The 27,382-nt window shown below is 37.1% G+C and overlaps 1 protein-coding gene across 3 annotated transcripts in view; it reads right to left on the bottom strand.

Moving 5' to 3' along the window:
- The window catches only part of TPO (thyroid peroxidase), a 43,502-nt gene extending 19,165 nt beyond the window's left edge, over window positions 1-24,337 (bottom strand). For all 3 annotated transcript variants that reach the window (XM_064448639.1, XM_064448640.1, XM_064448641.1), the window contains exons 1-6: window positions 24,244-24,337; window positions 21,726-21,810; window positions 14,462-14,631; window positions 12,728-12,860; window positions 7,926-8,055; window positions 5,098-5,304 (exon numbers count right to left, since the gene is read on the bottom strand). In XM_064448639.1, the coding sequence (XP_064304709.1) occupies window positions 5,098-5,304; window positions 7,926-8,055; window positions 12,728-12,860; window positions 14,462-14,631; window positions 21,726-21,810; window positions 24,244-24,337 (819 nt within the window). The remainder of the gene's footprint in view (window positions 1-5,097; window positions 5,305-7,925; window positions 8,056-12,727; window positions 12,861-14,461; window positions 14,632-21,725; window positions 21,811-24,243) is intronic.
- Between the last annotated feature and the right edge of the window lie 3,045 nt (window positions 24,338-27,382).

Raw genomic sequence — 27,382 nt, 5'->3', positions numbered from 1 at the left:
TCCAATGCACTTTTAGCTTTATGAACTCCTTTCTTCTGAAACGCACATTATTTCCAAATTCTAACCGGACTGCATTGTGTACCATCAACTAGCCATAACAGCATGTCAGTTCCAAGAGTTTAAAAAAGAATAACCTCCATTAAAAAGATTATAAAAATCATGCAATATAATGTTGGGGTTTTCTTATTAATTGATCAACATGAAATAGGAACAGATATCACTTACTAGAGCTGCTGAAATATCCCAGGAAAAAAAATAGTGTTTTACTAAGAGAAAATAAATGTTTTGTCCAGACATCTGAGCTAAGCTTTTTAATTTGCATTTTATCTCCTTGCTTTTCATTGCTGAAAACTCTTTGGCAGAAGACAGTGAATATGACAGGTATTATATAAAGTGTTATAATTTCTTCATACTTCTAATAATACAGAGACTAGTCTGTGAAGATAAAATAGTCATTAAATTGGGGGTAAAAGTAACAAGGCAACTTTGGAGACCTTCATATTATAACACTGTTACTTCATTTATTATACCAAGTAAAATTTTCTTACTACTGAAAACTCATGGCAGTAGGAATTGATACCAGTAAGGCACTTAAGAAAGGGTTTCATTGGTTTTCAAGTTTTATTTCGTAAAGAAATTCTACCCATATTTCTTTATTAGTTAAGTTTTAGCGAATCAAAGTAGGCTATTTTTTGAAGGAAGTATGTAATATCTTTTCCTTTTTCATTCTTTCACTGATTTCACTGAAATCAGTAATTTATCCGCCTTGGGTTTTCTATTTATTATTTGTCTCTATTATAAAGTCTCTTGCTATTACCGTGGCTTCTTTCTCCATTCAGCTGGTAATGTAAGCAAGAAGCTCATCTCATACTACACATACCTGCCACAGCATTGTATGTGTTTGAGTGCCTCCTGCTTCTAGTTACCAGGAAAGCCTGGAAGAATTCAGATATCACTGTGCAAAAACGTATGAACTGCCTTTAAGTTGTTAAACAGCGAGGCTCAGAATAAATATCAACAGCGAATGAAGTTCATACTGAATAATCTTTAGTTAACTGTCTCTACAGTTTCAATTCAAACCGTTCTGTGCCCCAGCGGAGACAAACAGCAGCAATGAACATTAAGGGGCTGGCAGAACTGCATGATGCTGTCCTTTCTCTTTTCATGGGATAAGCAGTGTGCAGCCCGCAGCTGAATGTGCGAATGAGAGGTTCCTTATGATAGTATTCAAATGACATCAAAAATAATATCAGAAAAAAAAAACCCTTTTCTGCTGAAATGGGTACAGAATAACGTTTTTCTCCAAAACTAATGAAGAATATCCATATAAATTTTTCCTCTGCCTTGCATAATTATAGAGGAAAAAACTCATAACAAAACACCCTCTGCCACAATAGTTTTCCTAGTATAGCTGCACGTTGATTTAAACTGTTAATATATATGCCTGGTCAAATCTGTTTATGGTGAAGTTCTTTTATGTGTAGGAAAATGAAAGGCACTTATTGTTTCAGTGTACTGTGATGTCTAAACTGTTATTTCAGTTAAAGGAAAGTCTGTTTAATTACTTTTTTTTTTTTCTGTGGGAAATGACCTTGTAAAAGGATTTTTGCTGTAGACTTAAAAGAAAACTTAGCTTATGGTCTATGAGACTTTGTCAATACGGAAAACATGAATGTTTATTTGTGGACATGAAACCTGGAAGACAGTCAATGACCCCATCTGACGGTGAGCTGCTACCTCTGTTGTTGAGCACATACAGACTGAACCACTTGTAGCCGAGACAGTAACCTGTCATGTTACATGTCACCTTTTGCAAATCACCTCACTTTTCTGGTCTTTGTTTCTTTTACATGTTTTTGTCTCTGAACTAACTCTCTGAAAGCTTTTCAGTGTTGTATCTTACCATGTGTATAAGCCATGCCTAACTTACTGTCAGCAATGTAATTAACACTGAATAAAGTCAGCAGCTGTCCTATGAAAGTCTTTCTAATGCTTCATTATGTCTCAGCGCTAACCTGGAATAATCACTGAGGAATGACAGATTATCTCTGTAATCCTGTTCCATGTGTCAGGCTGCTGTAAAAGAAGAATAAACTAAAGCTGCTGACTTTTTTTTTTCACATTATGGAATCTGAAAAGATACAGAAAAAGGACATTCAGGCTTCACCAGAAGCTAAAGGCTCAATGTGAGAATCACTGGGTGAAATTCTATAGCCTTTATTATTAAAATGTCCAGAATAGAAAATCATAACGGTTCCTGTTAACCTATGAATCATTTACCTACACTTGTTATTAATATTAATACACTATTGCAGCTTTCAATCCTTCATTGAATTGCACTTACTCAGAACACTTTCCAGACAGCTTCCCTAACCTGCACAGTCAGGAGCTCCCTTTCCCCAGTGAAACCCACAGAGAGGGCACGTAGCTCTAAGCACAGTTGTCCTTTTCTGTGGGTGGATTCTCCCTTGGGTGCTGATGTTTGAGGAACACAGGAAGAGTGCATTGTTGGATAATATGCTATTGATTTCACTGTCTTTGGAAACCAGACACAGTTTCTTCATACACAAAACGAACATATAAAACTAACTGTGGCTGTTTTCCAAATATTTAATAGGTGGAGATTAGCTTTATTTAAGATTTCAGGAGGAAAATCAGTTCTAGGGGGAAATAGCATTTTGTTTTAGTGTTCAAAAAGCACTTCTTCTGGTCACACTGATAAGTAGAAGCCCCCTCCTTTTTTTTTCTTTTTTCAATACAGTGTCTATTTTTTGCCTTTGACACAAATGGTCATAAAATACTAGACATAGTACAGCAAAAGAACGACCATCTTAGTGTCTGTCCCTCTTTAAGATGTGAATAGCAGAACAAGAACAAAATGGAGATGAAAGATTCATGGGACTGTGGTCAAGTAATGAATCCACAACTTAACATCCATCCATCTGCCCCCCTGCCCCCCTCTGCCCCCTCCCCCCCCATGGCCATTCTGAGTAACAGTAACTCCCAAAGGTAGCCATGGGTATGCCTTGACCCTGTTACCCTGCTAGGTTATACTGCTGAGCAGGAGCAGCTCCTAGGCTAGATTCAGTGCTAGATTTAGTACAAGTAACTTGCTTTCAGAAGCATCCTTGAAACATGCTCTGTTATTAATCTATTCACAGCTCCAAGACAGAAATCCAGAATATGTCCCTTGTTTAGAGCACTGAAGGATGCACTTGTGGGTATGCAATGGTAATCTGTGCAGCTTCTTTCTCACTGCACTGTAATGCCACTGCCACATGAATAATTTTAGCCTTGGCATCCTTTTTAAAAGATCCCTTAAATTGGCTTATTTTTAAGCAGATGGAATTGGTAGGCTTGAACTATTCAGGGTTCAGTGATTAGACGTCTATGGTCCCTGTGATCCACGTCTGATTCAAGTTATGGGCTACAGTATGAGTCTGTTCACAATTTCAAAGTCTATTTAGTAATAAAAAATGTGGTGGTTTGCACTTAAAGACCAATACTAATTGCACTGCTTCAAAGAATATGTCATAAACAGAAAACATAAGCTTTATAAGACTTGCAGTTTTATATCTACAGCAAACTGACTTTAAAAATGGGAGTCAATACATAGCCACCTTGTGTCATATGGTGGAGACACACTCCCCCTCCTTCACAAATCACGTGAAGCGCTGCTGGTCAGGGACTGGACTTTTGCCCTAGCCTCTCCTGATAAGACTTTGGGAATGGGAACATTTCTAAGGCTATTACTTAACAGCATAAACAGAGTAAATATTTTCTTGCACCAGCCAGAAATTTGAGATTTTTGTCAGAACTATGGAAGAATCACTGTTGTGGCCAACCCAGGTTACCCAGACACTCAGACATGTGATACTTCAGATGTGTCCTGAGAATGTGACTCTTGAAGAAGTCTGTGCTCTTACTGAATTCTCTCAAGCTGTGCTTGCAAATTTTCAAAAGGCTGTATCTGCTGGGTGGGATAAAGGTACCTAACTAGGGTAAAATTGCAGGCATTCATTTCACTTAGCCTTCCTTGTGTTTTAGATTCTCTCACCAAATGGAAGATGAGCCATCTTTTGACCCAAGATCTGGTTCAGTTCCCATTACAGCTAACAGAATATTTCCCTTTACATTTAATGGAAGCGGAATGAGGTGTTTAAGGTAGGAGACTGTGGCATACTTATCAATTACAGTTTGCTAGGGAAAAGAGTTTTTCTATTCTGATGGAACTTATTCACTACACCAGTTTCAGTGCATAGAGAAGGTGGTCAGAAATAAGTTCCAAGCCTAAGGAAAGTAATGTAGGTTGCTTTGGATTGAGATGGGGGCATCCGTCCAAGGGCTGTAATGGGCATGGGGCTCTCCTGTAGCATGAGATGGACAGGCTGTGCTTTGAGAAACAAAAGAGTGGTTTGACTTTGTTACTTACTTTTTTGAGAGAAAGAATAAGTATACTTTTAAAATAATCAGACAAGAATACAAGATCCTCTATTTATACCAATTTATGTTTCTTCTAACCCTCTAACAAGCTTTGAATTCAGGTTTTCTGTCTGCTCAAAGCAAAGAGGTGATGTATGTAAGTTTCAGCAACTCCCTGAAGATCATTTTATACCTATGTTGAAAAGATAGTTCTCTTCAAAAATTTGCATTAGCTGCTGGAAATATTTTTGCTTTCACTAAGTAAAGTTAGGATCGTTTCACTTTATCTGGCTGGCAATTTAAAAACAGAATTATTTATGACTACTTCCCTGTTTTCCCCAATGGAACTCAAAACCTTGAAGCATGAGAACAAAAACATTGCAGGGGGACTAGTAAGGTTTCTCTGCAACGTAAACCTGGGAGGTAGAAAAATTTGATACTTATACTAAGTATGTTAGCTATAGTTTGTTATCTCTACAAAACAATTTGAATATCCACCTGTTTCATTTAATAGTTGCATTGGGTTTTAATTTTTCTATCATGGTCCACTCTAATATTTCCAGATGATCCATCAATTTGCTTTATAATTATGTATGCGTACTACTAAAGTGCTTTACTTTATTCACCTGTTTAGAGCCTGGAATTTCTCTTGCAGAAATCAATTTAGAATCTTACCTTTATGGGAAAACATGGATTTTGTTTTTCACATGTCATCTGGCACTCTGTTCCAGTTAGGAAGGCGGTCCTGCTCGTGCTCTGGGGTGTGAATGCAATGTCATGGTCTATGTACTGTCCCCACACCATAATAATATCAGAATACAGGTTGTCTTCAGTAACAGCCTCATTAGATGCATGAATAATTTTTTTTGTCACTTCACGAACCTGGGAAAAGAACTAATTTACCTTGAGTGCCAAGCAGTACTTACTTCTCACAAAATGATAAAACACTAAAAAGCAGGGGGAACAGTGATAAAAGGTATCTTTTTTTCCCTTAGAATTCTTTATGTTGTAGAGTACTTTTAATGGTTTGCTTAAAAAAAACAAAACAAAACAAAACAAAACAAAACAAAACAAAAACAACAAAAAATCCAACCTATGACAGACTTATTTCTGTTCAGGAGCTGAGATACCAGTGCCAGAAGCAGATTCAAAGATGTTTCAGCTGAGTTTTTATACATATTTGCCAAATGAGCAGCGCATCTTTGATCTGATCCTTTCCAGAGAATTTTGAAAACCACACATTTCTTTTAGACTGTCTAAAAGTTTTCTTTCTATTTATTCTGTTTCCTGCTCCTTTAACAAATGGATTCTTTTTGCTGGGCAACCTCAAATCACTGTGGATACACAGAGGCTCTGGGCTGCTCTGTACATAAATGGAGCAGCTTATGCAGCCCAGGAGACAAGCTAGGTTGCAAATACACAGTATCTGAAAGCTCTGCTTCATTTTCACAGGTAGGGGGAAGCTAAAACATATTTCTGAGGCACTTCTGTGAAAGCTGGATAGAGATACAGATGCTCTGAGGGGGAACACATGGAGACATCTATGCTACATGTCCAGCCTGTATCAAGCAAAACCATTAGAGCAAAATCAGCAGCCAGTTTGTGATGATTAGGGTATCATTATTCTTCACAAATTCCTCCCTCATGTTGTATGTTGTCAAGCAAAATAGAGTCACGGAGTCTGTAATAAATACAAGGGCTATATAATGAACGTATAAGGCAGGTGCAGCTAAACAGAATTGGTAAGGACAAGAGGCAGCATGGGACTTGTTAGGAGCATCAGGCTTTATATTGAAATAGTCAAGAGCAGAGATACATAATGCTCATCAGGAATACAAGTCCTTATATCAGTATTTTAATAGCTTCAGTGGCCACAAAGCACAAACTTTTTTTCTTGCAGTTAGTAAGGTTTTCTTATCACTGTTAACTTGCACATCCACACTGTGTTCTAATGTTGCTTTATAGTAATCCTCACACTTATCTCTCACCTTCACATTATTTGCATGTTGCTTTTTAAAGGATATAGTTGGATAACTAAAAGTACACAAAAAGACTTAATTATGTAAATGAGTGAAAACATCTATGGCACTACTTGTATCCTATCTTACTTCAAAATAAAGCAGAGAACGTGGCTGATGATCAGGTATGATCAAGTTTGATGCAGTCATGTAGCTTTGTTTTAGTGTGTTTTACTTCACAAGCATGTACCCTAATGAATCTAGAAAAAGGCAGGTTGTACCCTCTACTGGAAATTTACCTGTGTAAATGTCAGGTTTTCATCTTTAAGTGCTAAATTGTGCAGCTTAGAGGCAATGTTATTTAATTAATAAAATGAGTTGCAGGTGACATTAACACTAAATTCTCTTGCTCATCCTTATTAAACATACAGTGGTTAAAATAACACGACCTTGAGTCCATTAAAAGTCAGGATTCAAAGCAATGATGACAAACCAGGAATAGTAAATCCAGCCCAAATCATCGCACGCTGCACTGGGGAATTTTTCACCCAGTCCTCTATGCAAATAGTTTTTTGTTTAATCTTCCCTCTACAGCAGCTCTGCTATTTTTTGAGTATATAAACTGCTAAAAATCAATAAATATAGCAGTGCCTTCTTAGCTCAGTAACTTGGTCTATCTAAAACATGAAGTCATGATTTGACAGCAATGCTTGTTCAGTTGAGGTACGCTAACCTAGGAGAAATGGTATACGTGTGTACACACATACATGTGCTAGCACATGTGCTAGCATACATGTGCTTTATATTTATTTATACCCTCTTTTCCCCCTTCTCCTGCCATGAATAAAGGCACCGTTACTGAAAAAAAGATTCATAAAAATCACTGTAAAATCTAGGCTGGAAGGAATCTCTAGAGACTGCATGGTGCAGCTTTCTGTTGAAGGAGGGATTAGGTTATTCAGAGCCCCATCAATCCAGGTCTTGGCTATTTCCCATGAGAAATATTCCAGCAGTTGTCTAGGCAGCCTATTCTGACATTTAATTGGTCTCACAACATATTTTTTTTATATATCAAGTCAAAATTTCCCCTGGAGCAACTTGTGACCGTTGCTTCATGCCATGTGCATCCTTGTGAAGACCTCCCTCTTCGTTGTAATGGCCTTTTCAGGATTAGATCCACCCTGCACTGCCATTTCTCTAGGCTGAGCAACCACCTCCCTGGGTCTGCTGGCTGCCCTGCACCTGGTGCAAGCCAGGCCAGGCAGGCGGCTGGCTCATGCCCTGCCTGCTCTCCACCACGGTGCTACCCCCCACGCGGTCAGTGCCCCTGGCACTGCTCCTTGGGCTTACCCCAGCCCAGGTGCAGAGGACCTCGCACTACCTGGCTGATGGAACTTATGCTTTAGCGAAGCTAGCAGGTCCTTAACTGAGCTCATTTGCTTTTTTTGCTGTTTGATTTACTGATGTAAAAGGAGGTCTGTGGTGGTGGGTATGGTTATAGCCCAGAGTAAGTGTTTCAGATGATCTCATGGTGCACTTTCTAACCAAGGGTAGCTGGATGCCGTTGTATAGGACACTGGGATCCCACCCTCGAGGCTGGCTGAGTCCATCTTCATAGGCTGGTGGAAGCCACCTAGCCAAGGCTGTGTTGGATGCTCCCCACCTAGGATGTTCCCTGCAAAAAGAAAAAAACAAACAAAACCCCAAAAAACAACAGCAGCAGCAAAACCAAAAAAATCCTTCACCTTTGAGTATATTCTGAATATAAAATTGTTATACATTTTAAAATACATTTATAATACAGTTATATTATTAATATAAAAGAATATAAATATAAAATAATATAAAATAATGGTCAGCCACAAAGCAATATTCCATTGCAATAAGATGTTCATGTAATAGTCTTTGAAAAGGGATCAAATACTTATCTTCATGTATATCATTGTCAGTTTGACTCAAAAGGAAAATAAAGACAAATTAAATTACTAATGAAGTATTACTACATTACTGTTTGTCATGTACGTTGTTTACTCTTTTACATCTTTGAAATACTTGCCCTGATGATGTTTTCCTGAGAGGGTCCTCATTCCCTATAAAGTCAGATATACTCTCAAGTGCCTTTGCTGACATCTTTTAAAATATGTTTGTTTAGAACAATAGCTAGGAAATAAATATTTAGGAAAATATAACAAAGCCCTAGAATAAGGGTGAAGAAAGCTTAAAAGAAAAATGGATACTAGTCATACAGAAGTAATCATTTAGCAAGACCTAAGCAGAAAGGACCGAGGAAAGGAGAAAGATAGCTGAAGTTGCTGAATTCAGGGGCAATGCTTCCTCTGGTTGCATCTCTACTAATTACTTGGGCAGAGCTTTGGGAGGGCTTATGCACAAGCCCAGGCACTGGTATGCATTCAGCTATGCTTTTAAGTAGCTAACACTAACTGCAGTGTGTTTTTGGCTCACGCCAACCAGCATTTCTCTGAACGACTGGCTGAGCGCACCCTGGGATTAGCACATGCCAGTTTGCCATCCTGCAGACAGCCTGCCTGGAAGAGGGAGGGGGAGTAAAAAATTTTAGACAAAAGCCTAAGAGTAAAAAGGTGGCAAGAGTGAGGTCATACTTAATTTGAGGGCCAGGAAATGATTCCTGGTGATTTTTATTTATTAGTATAGTCAGTGAGTCTTGGGCTTGAGCACTTCATTTTCCTCCTATCATGAACATTTCTAACGCATTTTTTCTAAGGGAATACTTTAGTGGTTTGTTTTTTTTTTGGTTGGTTGGTTTTTTTTAACATGGCATGTTCAATATATTTCATAATTGTTAAATATATGTAGACATTAAAATGAAGAAAAAAAATTTGCTATGTAGCCAGTTGAGCAAAATTTTAAACTAAGCTGCAAAGAACCAGAAATATTCCCAGACAGTTAGTAGAACTACACAGTGTTAAAACATACATTTATATGTCTATTGGGACGCTAAAGAGGGAACAATTATTTTATTAATACTTCAGTGATCTCCAGCACACTGAAGTGGCTCAATTTGCCAAGCTATGCGGTACAGTAATATGTTTAATTATCAACAATAATTCACACTTGAAGGTTGAAGTATGCTTTAATAAAGCATTCAAATTAGTTACAGTTGATTTGCCTTTATTGAAATTGCATAAAATACTGCACATAGTGTAGTGCTATTTCACTCAATTAAAAATAATGAAATGTTAATTTAACTGCTTAACCAGTGATTTTTCTCCTGATTGCTTTTATATTTTAGCAGATCACTGGAATGTTACTTTAGTAAAACTGTTCTCACATGCCTTTTTATTATTACATTAAACATATTAATGTCTTGGAATCTTGCTTGAGTTAAAAATGTCTTTATCCAGGGCAGCTGAAATAATGAGATTTGGTACCATATAGCTTTATAGAGTAGTCAAATTTGATTACTATACTTTCCCTTTATGGGAAGTGGGACTTTTAATTAACTTGTGAAATACTGGAATTGCACAGTTTGGATTTTGTTTTGGTTCCCTTAGAAGGAACCTGGAGTTTTAAGATGCCGTTCACTATCCAGATTTTAGTCCTTTGAATGTTATTTTAATGTCCTGTCTAGTTTCACGTAGAAAGAATGAATGCTATATCACAATTTAATAACTGGATTTTGTCATGTTTTACATTGCTCTGAGCTACAATGGACATAACTTCTGCCAAACATGGAAAACTTCTGAAAAATAAGCCTGCCACTAAACTGAACACTTAGTTTGCATTGAAGTGAAGCAGCTATCCTGAAGAATACCTCTCAATTACTGATTCTGCAAAGTTGGGACTGTTCATTCTTTCCACTAGGTGAGCCTGAACTCTATCAGAGCTTCAGACTAAGGTCCTTGCCTGATGAAATGGTTAATGACACAGCAATGAAATAGAAATGCTGCAGATAAAATTCCTCCTAGGTGCCCAAATATTAGGCATACAAAATGTAATCTAGTCATCCAAGCACCTGTCCATCAAGCCTGAGAGACAGACAACTCCTGGGTACCATCCTGTCATCCCATCCTATCTCTCACTATTAGGAACAGCTGTAGATGCAGCCCTGCAGTAGGCATATAACTACCTCAGAAAGCTAAGATTAGGTGAGGTTAATTGCACTGTGAGATTCAGTTCTTTTAGTACCTGTAATTCCTTCACCTTTGAATCCTCCTGACTGCACTAAACACTAAAAACTACACAGATCAATGCTAGTTAGTTGGGATAAAAAAATGGGGGAAAGAAAATCGCTATTTGGACGTGCCCTGTCTCCCTTATTCTTCATTAAAAAATAATGCTGCAGATTTATTTTGCCTATTATCCACACATATGCCTTCAGGCAGAAAGAAAAGTAAAATCTGTTGATATCTGTTACTAGTAAATGTGGATAATGACGCTGCCAGGAATGTCTGATGTTATGTTGATATTCTCCATAGAAGGCCATGTTTATGCTATTTTGTTACGCCATTGTTCTAGGAAGGTCACACTAAACCAAAGTAATCTCAGTGCTGTGGGATAAATACTTTGTAATCTACCTGATTTGTCCCAGATATGTGAACTGATTAAGTAAAACATCTGTAAAGAAAGTCCATGTTCACTTTTAAATAGATTTAAACAGATTTTTCTTATAGGTAAACAATTCTACTGTGAATTTTGTTTTTAAATTTCACCTATGAAATGCAGTATTTACTGACCTACAGCACAGCTGCACATTCCTACTAGGTGACTAAAATTACAAATACAACATACATCCTGATATATTTTCTGCCTGAAAGTGGCAGCTGTAAAGCAAGGAAAAGTACAGACTGGTACTTTGTTTAATGTTTGAAGTCTCTGAAGCTGGCTTACATGGTAGAGTATATTCTTTACATTATAGTATAATGGATCTTTCATGTTGATGTATTTCAGTAAAGCTTGAGGTATTTCAAGGGGCTCACAAAGTTTTAGACTAAGTTAAGATCTAACTCACTGATATCAAAGTCTTTATTTCTTTCTTTTTTACCCTACCTACTTTAGCAACCAGACTGAAATGCCTATGCACATCCTAGTATTACCAGAGTCACTGAAGAGAAAAAGATGTTTTACCTAACCCACTGCAGAGTGTGTTTCTCTCCATCTCTGGAGAGAAAGACTACAGCAGCCATGTCTACAAACTAAGGGCTTCAGGCACGTGCCTATGTTCAGCTGCATGAATCTTGGCCAATGCGTTCAAGCCCTGATGGAGTTGTCAGTGTAATTATTATACTAGCTGTTAGTTCAGATTCTAAGCAACTCTGCAAGTGCCTGGGGAAAAATATGGATATCCACATAGTTAGATTTATAACATTGATGCATATCAGGTTGTGTCCTTTCAACTAAGAGCCTATCAGGCATGTTCCTTGCAAATGACTTGTGGTGTAGCAAAACAGATTAATCTCATAAAAAACAGAACGATTGAATAATAAAACTGCAGAATTTTACTGCTGTTCATTCACCATGTTGCAGAGTGCCTTAACCTGTGTAACACTAATGGCCTTCCATTTACAGCTCTGTAGCCCTTCACCTGTAACTTTACAGTGTGCCTTTCAGTTTGCGACCTTATGCCTATGTATCCAAAGGCTGCTGGGTATAAATATTATTTACCCTTGTACTCAAAAAAGGGCTCTTATTTGCGGTTTTACACCCTATTGCATTGGGGGATTCTGAAAATACAGTTACATATGTTATGTTGGGGTTTGCAGAAAACAATTGACACATGCATTAGGTAACAAGTAGATAAGAGTAGTAAATAATAGTCATAGATAACCAATAAGCATATATTTATAGAAATAGATATAAAAATAAATATATCAACCAGAATTTTAGATGCGTTCTTGCTAAATGTTAATGTTGTGGGAAAATACAAAAATGCAAAAACGAGAATCTACTTGATCTTCTTATTGTTCCTAGTGAAGCAATTATATTTTCCTGATCAATATAATTTTATCCAATTCAATAAAAAATGAATGCTGGGTTAGAAATCAGTCTGTTTAATTTATGTAGAAAAAGGCATCTACTGAATCAGTGCTCCCTAAATTTAAAGTTCCTTACATAATATTTGAAGCCTTCATAGGTAGAGTCTGTCCACAAAAATTAGTGTCCCAAAGTTTAGATGAAGAGGTTCTTCCCCTGGAAGGTTTTAGAGGCACCTCCTGCATTTAGAGGCACGTTGGTGCCAAAGTTAGCTGATGGAGGTCACACCCCTCCACACCTTCCCTCCCATTTTTCTGGGAAAAAGTAAACATAGCTCTTGAGTTCGAAGAATAAGAAAAAAGGATTTTTCAGGTCACAATTCTTATCATACATACCTGTTATTGCAGGCACCAGTGATAAGTCGATATTTATTAGCTAAGCAATTGTTTGGGCATTTTGGTGGCAACATATAAGGCAGACATCCAGAAATGTTAGCAATCATAGTGAGCAGATCAGCTGATAAAAGATCTGAAAGGAAAAACCCAAACAAGCAATTTGCTGTAATGCTATAGAGCTGCTACAGGAGAAAAGGTATCACTGTCAGCTACAACTGCAGCATCCCCTCTCTTCTTCCTAGGAAAGAGCACTTAGTTAGAAGTGTTGCAGAAGGCAGTCTCAGGGACTTAGAGGAGATAGAGGGTGAAACAAAAGAGCTGGTTTTATTATCTGATGCATAGAGAATGAGAAGGAAGTAGTCCAGCCATAACTGAAAAGTGAGGTTGACTCCATTTTCTTGTTTCCCTGTATTGTAGTCACATTGCTTGTCCAGTCCCTGTGCTTATGACAATGGTGTGAAAAATACCAGCCAAAACCAGAAGTATATACCAAGAAGGAAAACTGTGTGTCTGGAAAGACGCAGAGATTTAAAGACACTACAGCTGACTAAATAATTAAATATGGAGTGGAAGAGGCTCACGTTTCTGAGCTGAAATTTGGAAGCTAGGTAAAATCAGGGAGCTGTATACCAGACAGCATGTTGTTAATACCTTTGTAATGTGATCCCAGACGGGTCTCCCAGTGAGGATTCAGCTGACGAGGGACAAAGTTGTGTTGTTGTGTGAGCTCCAGAATGCTGGCACCCTCTCTCAGCCACACACATACACACATAGATATATTTTTAGTTCTACAATTGTCCCATTAGTTTAGTAAGCCAGATGTTTCAGCAAGTAAAACATTAATAATGTGGACCTTTATGTTTGTCTACAGCACTCTAATGCTTCCATATCTTGAAAAATAATGTCATGTTTTAATACTAAGACAGAGATTACAAATTATAACTCTCCAGTTCATGCTGCTCTAAGTGACAGGATTAAATTACAGGAAAAAAAAAGGTCAACGTTTCTGAATTTTTGTGCCTTCCAGAAACCATACAGGCATCTTGAAAATCATGCCTAATTAATGGCAACAAGAATTTTATTTTATTTAGACAATTACACATCATTGAACTTTCTGGACTATCTCTCTTTTTTTTTTTCTTTCTCCATATAAAATTATAAAAAACAGTTAAAATAGAAACAAAGTGGAAATAAATGTGTAACAGCAATGCATGATAAAGTTCATTTTGGAAATAAGAAAGTATTTTCTTAAAAGAGGGAAACTAATCAGGCCATCAATGTCTGGAGGAAGTGTATTTGAAAATGTCAGTGCCATAGAGTGATAGAAATTGTGTTATTTTTGCTGTAGACTTGAGGCCCCGGAAGCACTAAACCCAAAGTGCTGTGGAAGATAGATATTCCACTGTAAACAAGAAGCTTGGAACACCATGTATATGCAAGCTGATTTATAGGCAATACGAATACACAGTCATGAGTTCACAGGATGCCAATAGCAAAGACCTGCTCTCCTTAACTACAGGAACACAGCTCACACTCTGGCAAAGAAAATCGTAAAACAATGGCTGTGAGGTGCTTTTAAGAACAAAAGAGATGGCATCCTGGCCCCAGGGTGTGGACAAGATACATACTCCTGCCAAAGGTAAAACAAAAGTGAAGCTAACCCAACTTTAATCTAAAAGACAACATTCAAGAAATCAACAGGGTGTTTTGCCAAAATTAATATACTATATTTACCGGTTGGATGCAATGAACGTTTGTGCTTCTGGCAAACTTTTTGTTTCAGCACTTGAATTGACATTTCCATTCGTTCAGCTGCTTGTGAAATATCTTGACTCTCTTGTTCAGGAAATTTTGAGAAAGCCAGCAGCAAGGTAGGAGTTGCTGTTCCCCTTCCTTGGATATTTCTATAATTGAGATAAAATACAGAAGTTTTTTTTGATGTATAACCTTTTAGAACTTAGTCATAGCTGTATTTGTCTATGTTGGATATGTTCCCAGTTTAAGGTATATTTTGATTGAAGAGTATGCTGGGAAAGCAGAGAGGAAGACTACTTTGTGACCTTGTTCTGCAAGGAAAATTCTGGAAAGAAAGGGAAAGTGCCCTTCCACAGGACAACAGGATTAAGCTTGTGAGGAAACTTCAGGATGAGACAGAAACTCTTGGGATGGACAGAGTCTGCAGCACAAAGTGTCTGGGAAGACCTTGTGCAGGACAGTCACAATATAGGACTCTCACTACCAACACACCTAAGTGAGTAGACTTTGCTTTCATGCTACATTTAATATTAAAAACCATCTCAATCGTTGCAGGTGGATTCATATATGTCTTAGCACCTGGGAGTATGCTGGGAAAGCAGAGAGGAAGACTACTTTGTGACCTTGTTCTGCAAGGAAAATTCTGGAAAGAAAGGGAAAGTGCCCTTCCACAGGACAACAGGATTAAGCTTGTGAGGAAACTTCAGGATGAGACAGAAACTCTTGGGATGGACAGAGTCTGCAGCACAAAGTGTCTGGGAAGACCTTGTGCAGGACAGTCACAATATAGGACTCTCACTACCAACACACCTAAGTGAGTAGACTTTGCTTTCATGCTACATTTAATATTAAAAACCATCTCAATCGTTGCAGGTGGATTCATATATGTCTTAGCACCTGGGAGTCCAGCAACTGCCCCACTGTTGTCTAGATGCCATCTGCATTTGATGATAGAGACATGTCTTCTCTCAGAGACGAGACCACCTGCCTTGCACTGACTAGTTATATATGCAGTTTCAGCCATTAGTTTAGTAGGGCTTCATTAGACAGCTATACAGCTATATATATATGTTAGTTTACAGCCTGCCCTTACCTCTAACTTTAAGGAGATCAGGTTTGATGGTATAACTTCTGTAACACAAAGTTAAACACTTAAACATATGAAAAATCCTTTTTACTGTGAGGGTAGTCAGACACTGCAACAGGCTGCCCAGAAAGGTTGTGAAGTCTCCATCTTTGGTGATATTCAAAGCCCAAATGGACAGTGCACTGAGCAACTGGCTCTAGCTGACTCTGCTCTGAGCACAGCAGGGGCCTAGATGGTCTCCAGATCTCTCTCAACTCTTCTGTGATTCACTGCGAGATTTATTTTTCACTTGACATGGACTGTCTTACCACTGTCCTTTTATTGGCAGAGGGGCAATGAGAAAAGCGCATCAGGGAGAACTTCCTTTTTAGCTGGAAGTCTCAAGTCCTAAACTGACTCCTACAGCTTAGTAAAAAACACTCTAGTCTATTCCATTTCCAGTCTTGGTCATAGGTTGCAGACATCCCCATGGGCTTCTCTGCAGCACAGATTTATTTGGATATGCAATTTTCATGAAAATATTGTGCTGTCATATTCACTTAGGTTTGTTTAAAGCACAAGACAAGTTGAAAAAGGAAAGAAACAACTTTATTTTGGTGAAAGCAAACAATTTTCTGTTTGCAAAATTAGAAACATGCTTACATAAAAAGCATTTAGTAAGAAAATACAACTCTGAAGGTTTTTCTAGATTCTAAATTTGTCCTTAATTGATCCAAAAGAGCCTTAGCCTGCTTATATGTTCTTTATAGAGATATCATTCCCTTTCTTTCAAGAGCCGAGCTCAAGGACTCTTGCAGCTATGAAATAGAGCTATCTTGCTCCTCAGCACCATGTTTTTCAGGTTTTCCATATACAGTTAGGAATTTGGCAGGGAATCCGGAGTATGAAAAGTCCTGAACTGTGTCCCAGTGAAAACAAAACAAAACAAAAATTATATAACTAAATGCAGGAACTCAGGTTTAATATTTTAATATCCACATAAGGATAATATTGGTCATGCGTCATTTAAAAAAACTTTATATGAACAGGCAAACATGTCTGTACAAATGAGCTAAATAAGAACATTTGTACAAATTAGCTAAGAGCTAAGAATCAAAAATAACCTACAACCCAAAAAACTGCCCAGGACTGAACCTCCTTAAAGGCAAGATATGTTCCATCTTGAGACATTTTCTATCTTTTTTCTAATCTCACAGATACTGTAAGATTATCACAGCAGTTATTAGTTTGCCATATTTCCTGCCTGTTCCACCCCTTGCCCTTATTCAATGTACACATGCTAGTCCCTTCTACTTCTCACCAACTCCTGAGGCTGAACACTGTGTAAGTTACAAAGTGTCTCAATATTTTGTAATGGAGAAACAGCACCATAAATCTAGTAGAATGAGCCATGATAGCATCATTATTAGGAACATGAAATCAGACAAGAAGTGTGCTTCATATATGTTTAAGAATATAAGTCCTACTGCAGACCATGGTGTTTGTACAGCGCGTTCTTTATGCTTGCCAGACTCTCAGTTACTGAGTCTCATTCCAGATCATAATTAAAAACATATATACATTAAAAACCCCACCAAACTCTAAAAAAGTTCTCCGGAGTATAAGCCACACTTTCTCTTTCAGCTTCAGATATTTTGAGTCCGAGATTTCTTTCTGTCTTAAATTAATATATTTATAGAATACCTTGTTTAGAGATTTCTAGCCTGAATTAATGCTTTAGATATTTGTCATCATTCAGGAGATCTCTCCAAACAGTTACAACGTGAAGAATATAAAGTGATAAAGTTATAAAATTATAAGGAATGTATTTTCTTCTTTCCTGTAATGGTCTACATGGCCAGTGTGCTTTAAGACCAGACAGGCACAGACTAACTGATCATGCTTAGTGAGTTTCTGCAACTGTAAGTTCTTATCTGGAACACTGACAATTATTTTCTTCTTCCCTGGGCATACAGATGATCCCATGATGGCCCCTTCTGTAGATGGCCCTTCTGAGTTGGCATAGATAGGGGCCAATAGAAAAAGCATCTTAAATTGTGGGTTTTACAATTTAGATTCCTTAAAAACATGAAACAAACCAGTTCAAACGTAGTATACACTAAATAAAAGTAATTTTACCAGAAGGAACATGGTGAGAAATATCTTTAATCTGCTGTTAAGGCTTGAATTTTTTTAGGGTTGTCATCTATACTTTTTAGTCTAAGAACACTGTCCCTTTAGCTAAAATATGTGTTAAAATATGCTCAGAAATGTCAATAATTTCTTTAAATAGGCTGAGAAAACTGCTTGTGTTTGTATTAGAATTGTACTTACTTTCAATCTATTGGAGTAAGTTCAAATAGGAATCTAAAATTATGTCTTTTCTGAGACTTGCTCAAATCAAATATCTAGCACCACCTGACCTACCAACATAATTCATAATTCTCTCTCATATATAACTAGTTCATCAGGCCTTTTGAGTTGATTACCAAGTTCTATCAGGAGAGATATAAGATCATTTGCAGCTGTGTATGACAGGCCTAAGAAATTATTACTTTGCACAGCTTGACCATTCTGGAGTTATCTTTAGTTTCTTCTACACCTTAAAACCCAGAAAAAGCAAAGACTCAGCACAGTATAAGAAGAATGTACTGTTGGAATCGTGAGATTTTCCAGCAGTGCTGAGATTCACTAGTTAAATCACACACAAAATCACAGAATCACAGGTTGGAAGGCTAGTACAAGTTTCATCATTGGTACTGGTTGTTATTATAAGATTTACTGTAACTACTGTTTACTCCTGCAAGCCAACTACTACTTTCAAAATGTATTTTATAATGCACCTGGTGGTAAATTAACAATGTATTTGCACAAAGCACTGGGCGTCACGTCCTCACAGGTGACATATGGCTCTGAAAGCCTTACCCAAACTGCCTAGATTCCCATTGGCATTGCCTCTGTAATACAAATAATACATTTTAATGCTGATGCCATTGTGTTCCATCTATGCTATGCTAATAATATTATGACTGTTTATATTCAAATGACAAACATGAACACCTACTCTTACAGACTAACAAACCCAGAAGCTAATTGGAATAGCAGGCAGGTACTAGCAAACAGTCATGACACTTGTGGAGGAGGGTGTGAGTCCCCTTGCACTGGGCAAGGGGAGACAATCATGAACAGCTCAGCAGACTATAAGGACCATACAGGACATATGTGACCTTAAAACCTGGGAAGTAATTTCTAACACAACTAGTAATTTCTAACACAACTAAATTTCTAAAACACAAACAACAATTCAAGAATTTAAGTGATGATATTAAACAGCTGACGTGGAGAAATGTGCTTGCCCACTTTAATCACAATTCAAGGTCAAACTGAGGTCTCAGGAGAAATCCAGTTATTTTGACTCAGTTTTCAGTTCAGACACTTAGATCATGAATTCAGCAAACATCAGGTTGGACTATTGTGCATGGAACAACTAAGAGTTTTCCTATTCTAACCTGAAAAAGGAGCTGCCTTTTCATCTCAGAACTGGCTTTTCAGTCTCAAAGACAGCACTGAGCCCATCTATATTGCATTGTAGTTTCCTTCAATTACTTGTAAGCCAAAGTAAAATGAGTTTTCACAGTACTGTGACCTCCATAACTTCCAGAAGCTCAAATATGTAGACACATGCATTCCTTTCTTGTTTTCAGCCTATATGCTGACCAAAGCTTTAATTCAAGTATACAATTTTCTTAAACTTACAAAGGAAAGAAGCCTTAATAGCTTTAAAATGACATGAAAATGCAAAAGTATTCAACTAAACACATTCACTCCTCAATATAATGATCAGATTAGACAATAGTTCAGTCCTCTGTACTTTGCAAATGGCCAGGACTAATGTCAAGAGGTAGGTGTACAGTGCATTTACAAGCCGGTATTAAAACAGGAGGTGTCTTTGTGTTTATAATTCTCACTGGCCTGCTTAATTGGGCTACAATGAATTGAATTATATAAAAGCACACAATAGAAATACAATTTTCACTTCTGGTAACGATAATTTCTTAATTGAAAGAATAAGTATTTTATACCAGTTAACAGTAGAACAAGTGAAAGTCTTATGAGACTTAAACTCCTAAAGCAGGTGTCAGGCACTCATGGCTCTCATTCCACAAAACATGAAAGCCTGTGCCTTAGTGGTAATACTAATGCACATCATTCAATGCTCTGCTGAAAGTGCAAGCCTTTGGCTGCTTACAGGCTTAACCCCAAACTTATGCAAAAGACATAACCAGTTCTCAGAGCGCTGTTACTAGCAGCGTTCTAAAAAATTCAAAGGTTAACAACAATGTCTATCAGATCAAATACTTAATTTAACAGTTTTAAATCACTGATCTAATTTTCAACTGCTGCTGTTAAAAGAGGAAGGAAAAGGGGAAGGGAAAGAAAGTGAAAAGAAGGGACGGAATGTCAAGGGAAGGGATAAGAAGGGAGTAGAAGAGAAAACATTCTATTTGTTTGCCTTTTCTGTAATATTTATATATCAATATATCTATAATTATTACTGGAGCATCTCTCATATGAGGAAAGGTTGAGACAGCTGTTCAGCCTGGAGAAGAGAAGGCTCAGGGGAGATCTAATCATCGTATACAATCACCTGAAGGGAGGCTGCAAAGAGGATGAAGCCAGACTCTTTTCAACAGTGCCCATTGACAGGACCAGAGGCCATGGGCACAAACTGAAACACAGAAGATGCTGTCTGAACATCAGGAAACAATTTTTTTACTGGGAGGGTGATGGAGAACTGACAGAGGTTGCCCAGAGAAGTTGTGGCGTCTCCCTCTTTGGAGCTACTCAAAAGCCATCCGGACATGGTCCTGGGCAACCAACTCTGGTTGGCCCTGCTTAAGCAGGGGGGTTGGACCAGATGACCTCCAGAGATCCCTTCCAACCTCAGCCATGCTGTGAATCTCCAATTCTTATGAAGGATTTTAAAGGAAACCCAATAATAGGACTTCTGAATAACAGTGCTCTTTAGAGTCTATATATATCCACATACACAATATTTTGAAGGAAACTTAACAGTCTGGTGATTCATCTAGGGTGAGCAAGTGGTCTCAGATTTATTCTTAATAGAATTGGAACAATTATCTTTAAGCATTTCTCTTCTAGCATCTTTTAGCATTTATCATCTTTAAGATATTGGACAAATATTGACCAAATAATTGCCACAATATCCTGTGAGACAGTTAAACATCAGTATCTTCATTTGGTTCATGAGGTAGCTGAGCCACCAAAAAGTTGAGACCTGTGTCTTTAAATTTGAATGCCTCAGAATTGTCACCGAAGTACTAACAGTACAAAACAAAAGTGACCTCAGTCTCCATGTACTGAGCAGCCAGAGTTCTTGACAAGTTCTGTCCATATAGACAGTCATCTCTTCCAGAGCTCTGCAAATTGTGACTCATTTTCAAAACACAGAGATAAGTCCTTTAGAAAAGTCTAAGCAAAATGATGGTGATTGCACCCTGTAAAACTTAGCTGATGTGCCCTAAATATTGGAGGGAAATTGATTTTGTATAGAAATCTAGTCAGAGCTCCACAGAAAATGGTTTAATATTTTAGCCTCATGGCAAGTCATCCTGAAGCACTTTCATCATTCCCAGAAGGAGATCACTCTCACTCAAACACATAGCAGCTTTCCTTAAGTTGTTCACTGCCCACCATTCAAGACAAATGTTTAATTTCCTTTCCCTTATCATTTCATTACATCTGTTTTAGATGGAAAGGAAAATGTGAAATTCACTTCAGCAGTCCCATTTAAGGCAATAGGGTTTTGACACTGAAGCGATAGGAGTTCCCATCTCTCTCTGCACTGGAAAAAACATAACTGATGTTCAAAAACACATAATGTCCATAAAATTACAATTTTTTGAGCCACATGTTAATGGAATGTGGTGTGCTACTTAGATCAGAAAAATCTTCCTATTTGTTTTTGTATTTCTTACTCTTCTCACATTTTAAGAGAGCAGCTTATGTGGTCACAATGCACAAGGTTATATTGGTTCAGGTGATCATAAATATAATCTATCATTATGTGCTTTCTCAAAGAAACAGGCTGATCTCGAACTTCTCTGTTATGAAATTTTTTTGCTGAACAGATCCTTCACTAATGTTTTCATTTACCTTTTCAGTGTATAATGTGCAGCATAATCCACCAGACTGGAGCCCTCCTGGATAGCCTCAGTAACGCAGTTATCTTCAATTTCTTCTCCCCAGGGGAAAAATAAAAAGAAAGAAAAATTGATAGATTATTAATTAACATATTTATTAAAATAATTACCTTTACAAAGTATACAGGTTTGTAATATTGAGGTATGCTTAATTTTTCCCCATTAAATGATCTCCATATTTTAGTGTTCCTGAAACTAATGTGGCTTCTGACCTTTCTGAAAGATAAGGTAAGGGTAGTAAATCAATTCTTCCTAATGTATAAGGCCTGGAGAGTTAGACTTTCTTTCTGTTTCTTCCAGTATAAATCCGTCTGTGCACATGTTATGTAGTACGATGGTAACAGGTCCAGCTGAAATATGTTGTGCTCTGTGTATGCAGTTATGTTCCTTCGGCTTCATATGTGTTTTGCATTATACTGTCCTTGGATTGACAGGACAAATCTGAGCCTCCCTCGCAAGTACTATGAGCTGGTCAGAGCCACATGAAGAATTCAAATCCATGTTCAAGCATAATTAACAAACTTCAAGACCTTCTGGGATCTGACACATGAAAGCCTTATTCTCATTTCTCTACCTATGTTTGATAGAAAGATATATATGAACCTAATAATACTTCAGCTGTACTATTTTGAATATTGATATCGTGAAACATAGATTTTTCCTTTTTTGTGTACATCTAGCTTTATATTAAATGAATCAGTCATATTTAAAGTCCGGTGGTTTAATTCCCATTTTTATCTTGTGGGATCACCCATTTTTTTCTTAGAAAACAAATAATCAATAATAATAGATAGCTAACAATCATTTATGTACAAATGCTCATCATTTATGTGCAGTGTAGTTTTAGGTGACATATTTTATCTGTAGTCTATGTTGTGCTATTTCTGTGATCTATTTTTCAAATAGGGCACTCAGCTCAAGGGAAAATAATGTGTGATGAGAAGTAATCTTTCCTAGGCAAAATTCAACTCCACTCTACTGAAGATCTCAGCATCTAAGTATAGCAGTAGTTATTTTTCCTTTTCACCTATGCATGATAAAATATTCAGATGATTTGTTTACAGTTATTCAGATTTCTATCATGTCTGAAAATGGTTTTGGGTCTATGTAAAAAATTAAGACTGACCTTTATAGGCCACACAACAACTATTTCTTTTAGAATTTAGTATTGCATGATTTTTAATTACCTTTAGGGGGTTTACCTTCAAGAAATATATTCTGCTCAAAATATCGTTCTTCATGCAGTAGTGATTCAGACTTTGATCTAGAAGAGCAGATCTACCTGCTATACTTGAATTCCATTGTCTCTCTTCCTTTTTACTACTGAGAAGTATAATTTTGGTACAATGCAGTGTTTTAAGAAATGTGGTTCTTGCAATAATAAGCATTGTTTTGTATTGTCCCCATCAGACCAAAGGACACTTACTATAAAAAAGAATAATATGCAGTCCATCTATTTAATTTATTTACAGTTCATATATATTCATTCTGTATTAACTAATGTACAATGTAACCTCATCCTAGACCGCATCTTTCCAAACAATTAATATGGAAGCTCCAACTGGAGAATCCAATATGGAAAATAAATCAGATCCACTTGTTTCACAGTGGTGGTCCAAAAAAGATTTCCCATCGGAAGTAATGGCTTTTTGTTTAGCTTATTTTGGATACAATTTTATTTTACTTGTGATTCTACACTAAATTCAGGTGAAAACTTTTCTAAGGAATCATATCACCATCTTTTATGAATCATATGTGCAGTTGTATAATTTAAGAGAATGTAAAGATTGAAATCCTGTTTCTTCATCACCTCTGCCCTACTTTAATGTAAAATTGGTCTCTACAGAATACTCTTGAAATTCAACCTAGTGTCTGCTATATTACTAGTCTACTAGATCTAACTGCTTTAGATTGAATAGATGCAAATAAAATAGCGCTGATGTTTAAAATGGCAAGATTATACTGTTAGAACATTGACACCACTGCAATCCGAGATGCTCTAAAATCTCCCCAGTACCTGCAGGGTGCTAGCAGAGAAAGGCCCAGCAGGAGATGTGCACCCTCATGGGCCAGCAGCAGGGTGCCAGGCGGGATGCCCTACAGCGACTGCCTCTAGCCTAGAATGACTACACATAGTGATTGGCAGTCTGGGAAAGAAATCCAGCAACCATGCTTGTAAACATGTCACCTGACATATGAATGTCACTAAGGAAGTAAAATCACTCCTAGTCAAAGAAAACATAATTGAGATACATTACACATACAAAGTTTTCCTCTGTGAATTTATGAAGCTGCATTTTAAAATGAAACACCGGTGGAATAATTCTCACAGAAATCAGATAGCGTATTTTGCACATAAAAAGAGATTAAGCTAAACTGCCATTACTAAACCGTCTGCAGTTCCAGTGTATTTTCAGCTTCAGAGTAATCGCCAGCAAAAGAAAAGAGCATGTATTTTTTCTGTTACTTACCAAAGAGGATATCTTTGCCTATCTGAAGGAAAGAAAAGAAAACAGCTGTGAAGGCTATAGCTGCTGAAATACCCAGAATAAGGAACACTTTCATCTAGAAGAAAGAAGAGATAATTGTTGACAAAATACATACCTTCATCTTGTAATTATAAGCCATACTATAGATAATTTCCCGCATATGGTAAATTTTACTTTTGAATTGATTTGTAGCCACATGTTTGGCTATGTTTTTGATGTTAAAAATATTAATTTTTACAAATACCTGTAATTCACTTTCTCTTTTTCCTTCCTTCCTAACTACTTTTTTTCCATCTTGTGAAACTTCTAGTACAAGGAGGTACATCTCTTCATTTTATAACAAAATATATTCTGACAATATCAGCAACGCTTAGCCTACATATCAGAAATTCAGCAATACTTACCACTCATTTTGAACTTCTCTGTGCACTAACATGATTTGATTGTAAATTAATCCTTACACATAACACCGTGAAACTGGCCAAACTAATAATAACATTGATCAGACTCCTCTGAACTCCTATCCACATATAACCATGTGATCCACATGGCAGCACAGTGAATATGCTCACATAGCAAATATGAGCTACATTCTGCATTTAACTGGATTGGTTTTCTGGTAGTTATTACAGCTGTACAAATCTGTAAACTATCCAAGAAGTAACATTTTTCACATGTGCTATGTTGATTGGAGATCGAAAGATTTAAAATATTTTTAGTTTTATATTCTATCAATATTAAAAAATTTTAAAAAGTTCAGGAAAGCAATATTTCCCATAGAAACTCGATGTGAAAACACCCCTTCTTTTTACATTTCATGTGTTAATATGACAAATTTCTTCTGGAAATGGCAAACAAAAGTTTTATAGTCTGACCTTTTGTCTGCTGAGGAGATTATCTTCCACAGTTCTATACTTTATCGGTGGCAGTAACTGTTCTGAAATATGAAAGTGAAGTACTTTCCAGGGGCCCAGCTTAGGCTATCAGCTTTATGCACTGGTACTCACTCAAGCTTTAAAAATGCAAATGATTTCAAAATCTTTTTGTCCACAGTATGTTCCCACAAAGCAGAAACTGACGTTAATGCTTGACTTGTTTATTTTTGTCCTGCTAGGCATGAAGAGCTACCTGTGCAGACAGTTCTGCTATTAGAGTTGTTTTCATGGCAATGTGAAGGACAAATCTTCAGATGAAAAAAAAAATAATTTCCATGTTATGCCATAAACTAAATTCTGGGTACACTTTTCACTAGTTCTCTTTGTCGATGTATTTGACAAAGAAAGCAACTTTGTGTTCAATTTTGTGTTCTAGCATTGGTGGTTTACCAAACTGACCTTTTTAAACTCAGATAAGCTCCAGATTTCCCACTACCTTGCAGCACTTTTGATCTTGTTTTGTTCTCTTGGATAATTTATTTCACACTTCTGAGCCTACCTATTTTTATTTAGTTACATATTTTTCAATCCTATTGCTTCTTCTAAAGCCCATATTTTGACCTGAAGAATCTAACTGGCTGGTCTTTTCAATTTCCTATATAGACAGAGAGAACAAAATTAGGGCCAGAATCAAGATTGAGGATTCCCTCAATTCATCTTTGCTAGTCTTGACAGGGAGATCACCAGGTAGAGCCAAAGATCAGTGCTTTGATTTCTGCCATGGGTGATAAGTAGAGCAGGGACTGGGTAGCAGGGAGCATCCTGAAGCTGGTGGCTGTGGTATATGGTGGTGAAAGAAAACCTACAAACATGTGAACTGACTGGAGGCAAAATTCAAGGTTGTTATTATAGCGAACTTTAGCTCACAAATATCATCCATAACCCTGTTCCCTGCAACGATGAGTGGATATGAGCAAGAAGTAAGCAGAGAATAAAGGGAAACAGACTTCTATTGGAAAAGCAGGTTTATGATTCCTGGTTGGGGTCTTTAAGACTGCAGACAAGAAGTCAAACTTACAATCCCCCTTTAAACCCATTGCACATATTTTAAGGTTGTTTCCTTACATAAGAAAACACAAAGAAGACTGACTTCTTCCATGGCACAGCAAAGCATTGAGAAAGGCAGATCCAGTCCAAACACCTAACAGAATAAGGAGCTTTCACCTACATCCTTTCATACACTTTGCATGTATCACAGGTTTCATTTCTGAGAGTTGAGGGGCTTTCTTAAAATGAAAAACAGGTCTGATTTTCTTTGCACTTTCACAGTCAGAAATCAAAGCTTCCCTATTTAGTTCAAAAAGAGCTTACCTACATCAAAGTTTGTTTAAATGAGTACCTCTTTGCTCATTGGTTGCAGTTGAAGTATTTGCCAACAGTGGGCTTTAATTGGTTACATGATGGACCTGTAATGAAAAATTTGAATGACGGTATCTGTTTGTGTTTTCCTGATTTTAATTTAAGAGTCTAAATGTTTAAATCCCCGCTAAACCTCAAACACAAGTTTAGTTAGAAGGTGTGGGAAATCTTAATTAAACTGGACTGATATAGACAGATGTCTTTGTATTCCCATTCTTAGTGGAGCTCATTCCAAATCCTGTTATTGAAATCTGCTGAAAAAGAATTAAGAGGGCAAAGTTTAGTGGCTCAGGAACAACAGTAGTATTTTGAATCCAAGATTCATATACTGCCTACATGCCAGTGCAGATGATTTGGATTAATATCTTGCTGAATGTATCCCCTTTGTTCTGGATCTTCTGTTGGCTGCCTGTCTTCAGCTATTCTTTCTGCAGAAAGGGTGTCAGACCTTTCTGCATAACAGTGAAACTGCACGGATCAACGACTGTCCAAACATGGAGTACACGACAAGTATAAAACCGTCCTTATGCTAAACACCACTCATAAGAAAAGCATCAGTGAACCTTAACAGTTAACTATATTAATACTAAGTTTTAAGCTGACTCATTCAATTTGTTTTATTCCCAAGATTTGTATGTGTACATGAAGAACAGTACTGTATCTGTGTTCTTAAAAGTTTAAGATGTATAAAGTAAATCTTTGAGTTGTTGATAAAAAGATAAATTCTGTTCAAGGAAATACACCAAAGCAATAAAATTTCAGATTATTCACACATATGGATTTCTGCAGACCTACTATGGTATTCAGAAAAATGAGCCCTTACGTAA

This window comes from Phalacrocorax carbo, chromosome 3 (assembly GCF_963921805.1).
Source record: "Phalacrocorax carbo chromosome 3, bPhaCar2.1, whole genome shotgun sequence".
Lineage (NCBI taxonomy): Eukaryota > Metazoa > Chordata > Aves > Suliformes > Phalacrocoracidae > Phalacrocorax > Phalacrocorax carbo.
Note: the sequence above shows the minus strand (reverse complement) of the source record. Positions and strands in the feature narration are given on the sequence as shown.